At 39.3% G+C, this 10,923-nt stretch overlaps 1 protein-coding gene across 2 annotated transcripts; it reads left to right on the top strand.

Moving 5' to 3' along the window:
• The first annotated feature begins 519 nt into the window (after positions 1–519).
• On the top strand, positions 520–10,816 carry arfgap3 (ADP-ribosylation factor GTPase activating protein 3). Of its 2 annotated transcripts, none has more exons than XM_008289221.1 (16): positions 520–676; positions 1,392–1,510; positions 2,703–2,775; positions 2,896–3,027; positions 3,264–3,344; positions 3,463–3,556; positions 3,640–3,699; positions 3,819–3,865; positions 3,954–4,105; positions 4,358–4,489; positions 4,589–4,714; positions 5,567–5,719; positions 6,027–6,153; positions 6,366–6,453; positions 8,003–8,127; positions 8,218–10,816. In XM_008289221.1, exons 1-16 carry the CDS (start codon positions 608–610, stop codon positions 8,233–8,235), a joined length of 1,596 nt encoding a protein of 531 aa, XP_008287443.1. In that variant the 5' UTR covers positions 520–607; the 3' UTR covers positions 8,236–10,816. The 2 variants fall into 2 exon arrangements, with proteins under 2 accessions (XP_008287443.1, XP_008287442.1); XM_008289220.1 differs by having other exon boundaries at positions 4,586–4,714.
• Positions 10,817–10,923: the final 107 nt, after the last annotated feature.

The following is a 10,923-nucleotide window of genomic DNA, read 5'->3' as shown; positions in this document are numbered from 1 at the left end:
CATCACATTTTTGGAGGGAGAATTGCTTTTCTTTTTTTCTTTTTCTTTCTTTTTTTAAAAAAGTTATTTATTTGATGCAGACGAATATTTAAAAAAAATTAAAATCCAATTAAGATTATAAAGTATGATGGTCATTGTTTCTTTTTGTTTCGGTAACAATAAGCACACAATCAAAGCTGGTGAAAAGCTGACTAAAATTAGTCCATACACTGACTTAAGGCACATGTAATTCTATATTAAGGCATGCTTTGTGACATATTTCATTAAACTTGCATAGGTTAAGCTGTCTACAGTAGTTACAATAATATAACACAACATAATGCAGTACAATATAATTACATGACCTCCCTTCACATAAACAATACGTCTTCCCTCACGATTTATTCTCAGTTGGAGCGGCAAGTATTGCCAAAAACTACATTACCCAGAAGCCTTTGCTACAATAACATAACCACGGGGCATTTGCAGCCAATCAGAATCCAACCATGATGTTCGGCCACTGACGTGTCGCAGTCAGTTATTATTGAGACAAAACACGGGGCTGTTTTTGATGCTATTCCTCTAACCACTGAGCACTGGGCAGGTATTATTACCAACAGGTGAAACAATGGCAGAACCCAGCAAGCAGGATATTTCTGCTATTTTTAAGCGGCTCCGCTCGGTTCCTACGAACAAGGTGAGTTTAATAAACGGCAGACGTTGGACTGTCTTTAACAAGGAAGTCGGCTGAACTAAATATCTGACACGTCGCACTTTGTGGAACGACTAGGCTGGCTTCAACTTAACAGCTTCATTTAACAATTTTCCGAAATGTGTCATGTGGAAAACAAGTCGGGCCTGTTTGAAGCGGGTTTTGAAACTCGTAGATTGTGCCCTGGCGACATTTGAATGAGAATGAACTGTAAGAAAACTTAGAAACTGTAAGCAGACGTTAGGTTAGCCATGAGGCAGATAGCTAGCTAGCTGCAGTTTGACAGTTTACATTAGCTGTTTGTTTAGGCTTAATGTTAGGGCCGATGGTCCACTCAAAATAGTGTTAGACAGCAGTGCAGACAGCCTTAATGATAAAGAAGTGTTTACAGCTTGCTGCTGTGCTAGTATCAGTTCATTTCATTGCGAAATTCAAACCACTTCATCAACAGCTGTTTGAATCAGCAGCAGCGCCGCCACAGCTAATTGTCCTGCACTTCACACCCTCACAGCTGTTGTTGTACACTGACAAACACGCTTCACTCTGTTGGCTTCCACGTCTATTATATTGATTTTGGATGTGTGGTTTTGAAATAGGAGGCAGCTGGAACACCATTCATTAAAATGTTAATTGCTTTGTCCGTTTACATTTTGAGAAAATAGTTTATTCTTGCGTGTCTTCTTTGCTCTCTGTCCATTAGGTTTGCTTTGACTGTGCAGCTAAAAACCCCAGCTGGGCCAGCATCACCTATGGAGTATTTCTCTGTATAGATTGTTCTGGGACTCACAGGTCTCTGGGAGTCCACCTGTCTTTCATCAGGTAAGTCGCAACTTATTTATTGTATGTTTCACAAGAAAAGGCATTTAGCAGGAAATGTCACACAGTGATACTACAAACCTAAAAGCAACTAAATGTAATTTCACAAAAAAAAAAAAAAACATTACATTAACATAAGGAAACTAAATAAAAAAAACTTGAAAGGTGTTTTTTTAACCCAATAGGAGGATCTAATGGTGACACAGATTAGCCAACAAAGGGAGAATATAATAGACTCACATCAGTTTTACAAACTTTAAGTTACCATATGGACAAGTCTACTCAGAGGGACTCGACCATGTCTGACAAATAATAAATCAAAGTTTCAACAAATATGGGAGCCAATAAAGAGAGCAACACTGAAGTAATGTGCTCCCTGTGCTCTTAAACCATCTGCAGATGAGCTATAGCTTGTTGTTGGAGGCAACGTTTACGTGATTTACAGTAATTTAGTTAACACACAAGAGACGTGAAGCTCTGTTCTTCTAGAGCCCGTCTGTAATGCCAGGGGTAAGCATGTCTAGGTGCCCACTGCTACGTCCTATACGGCTTGCAGTGAACTCAACCTTTATCCCAGCAACCATTTGGCTGATTGGATTATGGCTTCATCTCACTTTTTCAGGCCTTAAATGAAATCTTGGCTATCAAACACCAATTGTTAAGCTTCCTTCCTGGGCCTTCTCCAGGAGGGGGCCTCGTTCTCCCTGTTCCCCTCCTTAGAGAGCCTTAGAGATAGGGTAAGGAGCTCAGGCATCTGGAAGGAGCTTGGAGTAGAGTTGTGGTACATTCATGTCAGAAAAGCCAGTTGAGGTGGTTTAGACATCTGATGAGGTTGTTGTCCTAGGCGCCTTCCTTTTAAGGTTTTTTTGGGCATTACCAGCTGGGGGGACACCCCGGGGCAAACCTCACTGGATGGATGACATATGTCATCTGGCCTGGGAATGCCTCTGGATCTACCAGTAGGACCTGTTAAACATTGCTGCAGAGAGGGGCATCTAAAATGCCCTGATTTATCTGCTTCCACTGTTACCTGAACCCTGGTAGTTAATAAATATCTACCACTTTTGAAAAAGAATTATGTTTAACCTTAAGGGACTTTCTTTTCTTCTGTTGCTGGAGGATATGGTTTTGTAACCTGAGGTGCAGTTTGTCCAATCACATATTCTTTAAACCCCAATGCTGTGCTGTTCTACAGGTCCACTGAGCTGGATTTTAATTGGTCGTGGTTCCAGCTAAGATGTATGCAAGTGGGAGGCAATGCCAGTGCAGTGAGTACCTGAGGGCAAAATATCAGCACACTATCAGCAAAGCACTGCGTGAAACCCACATGGTTTAAATGGATGATTCCTGTTTGCTTTTCTGTGTCTGTTTTGACCTTTCTGTGGCAGATCACATATTTCAACCAACATGGGTGCACAGTCAGTGCTGCCAATGCCAAGTACAACAGTCGGGCTGCTCAGCTGTACAGAGAGAAGATAAAGAATTTAGCCACACAAGCTACCAGACGCCATGGAACTGAGGTAATGCAAACATCATGGTTTACTGTTAATTTTTTTTTTTTTTTTATTTAAAAAAAGAATAAGAATTTAAAAAAACACCCGTGGCTTGCTAAAGAGAGTGAAAGAAAGCTGAAGCTGAGTGAGAGAATGAAACTCTGACTTCCTGTGTTACACCTATTTTCTTATCACACTCTCTTAAAACATATCTGTTAGTACTCAGGTCATTAAATCAATTTTACTGCTCTTCTCCTCCTTAGCTGTGGCTTGACAGTCAGGCTCCTCTGTCTCCAACATCACCAGACGACAAGCAGGTGGATTTCTTCAGTCTGCATTCACAGGTACAGGAGTGTGCTCACCTAGGTGTGATTTCTATCCACATAACTGCCTTGATAGATACTCGCACTGTAACCGAGGATCAGTAATTTCACTATGTGTGTGTGTCTATGCAATGTCTAGAATCCTCCTGAAAATTTGAACATGGCCAAAATGAGTCTCAGCTCCTCCACACCCGAGAAGCCTTTGACCACGGAAAAAGACGAAGATCGAAATGGTGTGTATCTGATAAATACTGTTGCATATAAACACTTTAAAAAAAATTGTGGCTTACCACATATACATACACTCAATTTTCAGGTAATTTAGAGGAGGGACCTAGTGTGGAAATGCTGAGTGTGTCTCCGAAAGCAAATCCAGGTTTGTTTGTTTTCTTCATGTTTAGGATTCTCTGCCTTTTACTGAAGGACATTTGAATTGTATCTGAATTAGAACTTCACTCTGGGAGATTTAACTTTACTATCCTTTGCTTTTTCCAGAGCCCTCCTCTCTTCTCAAGAAGAAGCCAGCAGGTGCCAAAAAAACAGTATGTACAAAGTAATGTTTGAAAATAAAGTCTGTATAATATTGATCGAAAGCAGGACTGTGCATTCATAAAGTGTGTCTGCTTGTAGTTGGCCTCTAAGAAGGGCGGTCTGGGTGCTCAGAAGGTGAGCAGCCAGAGTTTCTCAGAGCTGGAGAAGAAAGCTCAGGCTGCTGACAAACTCAGAGAGAAAGAAGAGAGCTCCTCTGGTGCCAAGAAGAATATTCAACCTGAAGAGTCCATGTGAGAGGACTTATTGTTCTTTTAAAATGTCTTTATCTTTCATGTAGTAATCTATTGATCGCCACATAAGTGAGTCACTTTGTATCCTTTGCAAAGAGATCATGGAGCAGTTTTCAGTCTTTTTATAGTCCTAAACTCTTTATCTCAGCAAAAAGGGGCTTGAAGCATAATCAGTACATGTCCCATCTGCTACATTTGGCTCACCTGTTCAGTCTTTTTTTTTTGCCTGTTCTGCTTTTCCTCTCCTCTCAGCGCTCCTTCCATGCGACTGGCCTATAAAGATCTTGAGCAGCAGAGAAAACGTGAGGAGCAGAAGCTGAAGGGATTAGAGGGGAAGAAGAGGGAGCAGGCTGAGAGGCTGGGCATGGGTCTGGGCATCAGGAGGTATGATGATAATGAAGAACTGAATACTGCCTGTAGTTGATTTAAGAATTAGTGTTCATTCCTCTGAGTCTTGCCCTGATTTTGCTTCATTCTCAGTAGTGGAGTTTCTCACTCTGTGATGTCAGACATGCACATCATCCAGCAGGAAAGTCCACTTGGAGCTAAGACCACCAAAGGGCGACGATTTACTGACGAAGACGAGGATGAAGGGTCTTTCAGCTCTAGGTCAGATAAAGAAAAGTAAAAATGTTGATCAGCATTTAATTTATATTGCTTATAAAGTTAATATTATATTCATGTTTAAACATTATTTGAACTTGTTATTGTCATTTGTGTTTATTGGCATTTACCACATGTGCACACCCACAATTAACATGAAATCATCTCTACTGCAAGTCATGTCAAAGAGGAAAAAATACAACAAAACAACAACATCTATTGGTGCAGATTAGTTTTTAAAAGCAGGTTAATCAATATTCAGAATATTTAGGTATTAAATGGTGTATAAGTTTACTTTAAATCAAATGAGGATATTCAAAAATAATGGCATGAATGGTTTGTATTATCAACCGACTTCATGCAAATTGCAGTAAACAAAAACACGAAAACAGTCGTAAGCAGCTTTTACATTGAAAAGTCTTTAACATACCCAGCAGGTTGGTTGTTTACCATCTTGGAGAACTTGCACATTTTTTTCCCCCTATGCATTTAACTGTCTCATTGTCTTCTGTCTCTGATGCCATAACATTGTGATCAGGGCCCTGTTGGAACCAAACAATTTGTTGCATTGCTCTTTTTGGCACTGAAGACAGTTCTTAAAGTTGAATAAATGAATTTTGAGGCAGCTCCCAATGGAGCTGTATGACGGATTAAAATCTAAACTTCCAAATGCTTCAACTTTTGTGCAGTAAATGTGGTATTTATTTCCCTTAACAATATTTTAAACATTAATTCTGAGGCAGTGTCATAATTCATACCGTGCTTTGCCAGTTCTATACTGCATCTGAATACTTTCAATGCAGGAAAAGCCCATTAGAGTAACATTAGAACATAATTCTGAACTGCTTCTTCCTTTAGGGTCCTGTCTCGGTTTGAGGATCAAACAGAGACCTCAGATGATTTTTCTTCGCGGTGGAGTGAAGGACTTGATGGAGGAGGCTGGATGAAAGAGAGCAAGAAACCAGAGCCAGACTTCTACTTGTCCTCCACCATATCTTCACTTGATGACAGGTAGGATGTGTGTTAATTATAGTTCTCAGGAGCTCTGCCCTGCCCAGTGCTGTTGCTTGAGTAAGTTGAAGAATTTTGCACTGTAACATTCAACACAAGGCAGCTTTAAGTTGCAATTCATCCACACTGTCATACTGTGATTTTATAAGTATTTTGTCTTATGTCCTATTCTGTTGTTCAATATTTCCACATTCTGAAGATGACCATGACACGGATGACTAAGAATCTACTCACACATACTCATGTTTCAGTTCTTCCTGTCGCTATACCAGCACAGTTTCCATTTGTAATGATTTTCTGTTACCAGGCCCACAGCCAGGAGGAAACCAGAACCAGTACCCGTCTCAGACACAGGAGAAGCTCGGAAAAAGTTTGGACAGGATGTCAAAGCCATCTCGTCCGACATGTACTTTGGAAAACAAGACAACTCTGAGGTACACAAAAACAGCTGTATCCTGTATACAGTATGTGATAAGTGTAGATAGTCGTCATAGTTTTTCACAGAAGTCTTATAAATCCTGCACTACAGTAATAGTAGTGATGCTGTAAAGAAATCATCACATAACAAAGACAAAAACTGAAAAGTAGAAGTTTTTCCACTAAAACAGAAAAGTATATTTAGATTTTCTGAATTTCTGTTCTTCAGTACGAGGCAAAAACACGACTGGAGAGATTTGCTGGGAGCGCCGCTATAAGTTCAGCAGACCTATTTGATGATCCAAAGAAGCAGCCCGGTAAGACACGACTGCATTGTCCCTTTGCAAAAACAGCTTACATTTAAATTTGTATAATTGAGAAAGATAAATTGATGTTGAGTCTCATGCAAAAACATTCTTGTATTGCTGTGAATTGAATTTTTTTCTGTGGAGCTTCCTTGCATGAGTGTTTAAAGTCAAAAGCAAACTGTCAGTGGCACAAACTTGATGTCGTAACAGGCTTCTGTTTGATAAGCCCTCTTGTAGATATCACTACTGTGGTAAATGTTTAATCTGACTACCACACTCCCTGAAGTACTCTAACGCCAAATAATCAGAGCATGTTTGAGACAAAGAAAACTGGAAAAAGATCATTGATCTACAGTCCACCTGTAGATTTGCTGTGCACCACACAGAGTATCCTACACCAAACTGAGCTGGTCTCAGCTGAAGTTGTTGCAGAAAGCATTAACGTAAATAAAATTCTTCACCCTGCCCAGCGTGCGTCATGGGTCTCCTCAAAGTTTGATTATCACCTGATTCTCACCTCCTGTTATGAGCTGTGTTACCATCCTCGCAAGCTTTTGTTTACATTCAAACCCTGCACAATCTTTGTTTTCGGTACATTTTGTTTAAATGTTGACGTAAACAGAATGGTTCCTACCAAGCACAATGATGCAGAGAGAGCTCACAGAGCATCCTTATAAAAACTTCTTTAGGGACTTCACATACTGACAATCTATTTCATTTAATTTCATGTGGCCTTTTTTAATGCATCTATTCTGAGTACAGTTTATTAGTATGGTTTTCACTCTCCTAAATTACTAACATCATTCTATATTAGCTTCTATTATTGTATAATTCTACATATCTATCAAATATCTGAAAACATACATTTAAAATGGCCTGCGTGGACACACACTTGTTCTGTTGAAAGTATTACACTCGTTCTTAAGCTGGAGTGTGGGACTTTTACATATAATTAAACTTCTGTTACATTCAAGCATTTGCCAAACAAGTTGCACAATGTTAATTTAAACTATCAACACCAGATAAATTCCTTTGTATTTGTATACCCGTTTTACAAGTCAGATGTTTGTGGAGACATTCCCACGCTTTTGCACTGGCAAGTCAACCAGCTTTGATTTGTTTGCCAGAGCTGAAGAGAGGAGCAACTGTAACAATGGAGGCGGAGTAGGCTACTGCAGCTAGGAGTAGAGTGGCACCTATAGTGGGAAAAACCTAGGAGGTGTCCCAAAGAAGTTTCCTACTCCAGATAAAAGCAAGGAAAAATTACAGTCTAGAAAAGAAAGTGACCAGTAATGTTTGTGTAGTTACTCTCACTGCCAGATTCTGTTTTCCTTGAAGATGGAGACAGAGTGTCCACACAATACAAGCACAACATGGTCTCAACCACTTGTGTAAACTATGAATATCTAAGAGAAAATCCTAAATGCATTAAAGATGGTGAATACTTCCACTTCTGTCGTATATCCCATTTAACAACGAAGCAGTGCACCTGAATGATTCTTGCATGAGGCCCATCACTCTCTGCTTGTCTGCTTGACTCTTTGTCTTGTTCCCACAGCGAGTTCATACCGTCTGACCGACGTGCTGCCCAGCGCTCCTGACATGTCGCAGCTCAAGCTCGGAGTTCGCTCAGTTGCAGGGAAACTGTCGGTCATGGCCAGCGGCGTAGTTAGCTCGATTCAGGTCAGTCAAACACTTCAAATCAATATCCTGTATATCTACATCTTTCTTGAATACAACTTCTCATTATGTGTGTCTGTGTGTTTTTTACAGGATCACTACAGTTCCTGAGTCACAGTGTGTCTGGTTGGATTCAACATCTCTGCTTGTGCTCTGTTTAATGTTAAATAACATTTCCAGTGAGTGACGGGAGCTCATCTTGGGAGAGAAAAAGATCAGTGTGAGGAGCCGGTCTGCAGGATTTACCCCAAAATTACTCTGTATATATCTATACCCAGTTTAGATATTGTATAGGCTCAACAGATGCTAGACTCAAATCAAAATGAGCAAAGCACAACTTTTTCTGCAGACATCACGAAGGGAGGTTTCTGTATATAGGACAGTCATGAAGAATATTTAGTTTACATTCTATTGCTTAGTTTGCTTTGAGGTTTGGGGGTTTAAATATTTAGAAAAAATTTATGTAGCAGTCTGAGACGGTTTGTGGTGTTATGAAGGAGGGGTTACCTATTTGATTTCGTTAGCTGAAGAGGTCAAAATCTAAATAGGGGAGACAGTTCTGTTGTAATTGCTTAACTGGACAACACACTCTTGCTCATGCTCAACATGCACTCTCTAGTGTTGTTTTGTGCTTTTCTTGTGCACATTGATGCAGGTTTAAAAGTGTCCTTTCTGTCCCCAAAGTGCAATTATGTTTGCTCTTCCACAGACAGGACCAAAAGCTGATAAAGAGGCCTTGGGGGACCAGATATATATATTTCTTAATTGACTATCAGTTATGTAAACTGATGATTGATGGCCTCTTTAGCACATAAGCGTCATTATTCTGTGAATAGCAACTTTTTAAAATTGTTTTGTTGGCCTTGCAGATGTAATTACAAAAAGCCAGGATGACATGTTGAAGCAGCTGTTAAATATGAAGTTTAGAGGAATACACAAGGAATAGTAATGCGCATTTGCTGAGAGTTAGATAAAAATATCCACACTACTTTAATATGTTAGTCAGGCTGGCTGTTAGCTTAGTTTAGCATGAAGACCAAAAATGCTTAGCCTGGCTCTGTTCAAAGCCGGTTTTCCTGCAAAGAGGAATTTTTGGTGCCCTCCAAAGACCAGTTTTGTTCACTGGGGTTTCAGTTACCCCCCAAAGGCTCATTCTGAGCCATGAAGAACTTTGCAAAGCCACCAAAATCTGCCTGCCACCAGCTCTAAAGCTCACCGATTATATGATTGTATATTCTCTACAAATACAGAATACTACAAAGTGTAAAAACAGAACAATGTACACCGTACACAAGCTCTATTTACAACATTGCCTGTTACTACTCACAGATGAGAAAAAGACTTAAAGCAGCCAAGTGGTGTCAGGTCTTCTCAGCTAATTCTCAGCAAAATTTCAAAAGTATCTGCCTATTCCTTGAAATGACACTCTTAACAAATCAACCCAACTACACCAGAATTAACCTTCTTGATGAAGGTCAGTTGCACTATTTGTTAAATTATTTTTTTTCCTCAGTCCAGTTGTTTAGAATTAGACACTATGGTCAATGTTGTAATATAGAGATTTATTGAACTTAGAGGGGTGCCTTTAATGAGGTTTTGGTTTGAATTTTGTTGAAATCTCTATGTAGATGTTTGTGGTGAATTTCAAGATTGTAGCCTTTGGTATATGATCTAATAGCACATTCTAAGGACTGTTGAATGCCAGGATTTCCAGATGTGGTGAGACCTTTTTGTAGCTTTCAGGCCTCATTTCCACTTCAAAAATGAATGCAAACAGTCCCTTTAAAACCTTCAGAGTTCCATTTTTGTTAATGTAACACACTGCCAAGGTGTTTTCTTTAATTAAGAGAGATGGTGAAACAGAAACAGCACGATGGTTTGTGCCATAGTGGGATTTGGGGTTTGATTTTGAAAAACAGTACGGAAGCAGCTGTTATCTGCTCCTGGCTTTGATATTAAAAAAACTGCAGCTTATGCTTTAGCATTTCAGCAAAGTTTTCCATCATATTAACAATTCTACATCTAGTATAAAATTGTTCGATTAAGGGACTAGTGTTTTGTGAGCCCAGACTTTACACAGGATGAAGGTATTATTGAGCAAATTCTGTACTGTTGACACCTCTCAGGAGTTTGTTTTGATGTGGTAGAATATGAAACACTAAAAGAGAACCAAGAGCTGTACGTCCTTCAGTGACCGAATATTTTTTTACACCCATCACTTTATGCCTTAGCCCAAAGATCTTTAATTAGCACACTCTAATGTTGCAATATTGTGGAGTCTTTTAGTTACCTTTTTGCACATAATTTGTTAGAAATCGCATGTGGCAGCTTTTGCTTGGGTGTACTGTAATTGTTCGCCTCTAAGTTTACACGTCCATGTTCAACTTCCGTTTTGTTGATCTTTGTAAGATTGTTTGTGTCTTCTGCTGTGGAATATTGTTGAATGTTACATAGAAGAATAGCAGCTTGTGTAACTTGCATGGCCCTTGTAGCTTGTAGAATACACATCCTGAATAAAAGATGTTAAGTAATAGCTGTATAGTAGGCTACGGACTGCTACATACAATGTAGTATAGGGCTTTGAATTACCATTTACAGGAAGCTACTGATAATCCGATTTTGACAATTTTTGACACTCAAAATGTAGGTAAGAATTTTGGAAAACATGCCAAATAAATGGCTTGTGGCTAAACTCTCCTGTCTTAATTATTTGTCCAAATATATGCACTGTACACATTTCTTTTGCAACTGTGTAAGCTTTAGAATTAAAAAAAAAAAAAAGTCAGATAATTGTGAAAA

The sequence above is a fragment of the Stegastes partitus genome, unplaced genomic scaffold, assembly GCF_000690725.1.
Source record: "Stegastes partitus isolate 25-593 unplaced genomic scaffold, Stegastes_partitus-1.0.2 Scaffold599, whole genome shotgun sequence".
Classification (NCBI taxonomy): Eukaryota; Metazoa; Chordata; class Actinopteri; family Pomacentridae; genus Stegastes; species Stegastes partitus.
The sequence above is the reverse complement of the archived record's forward strand: the minus strand, read 5'-3'. Positions and strand labels throughout refer to the sequence as shown.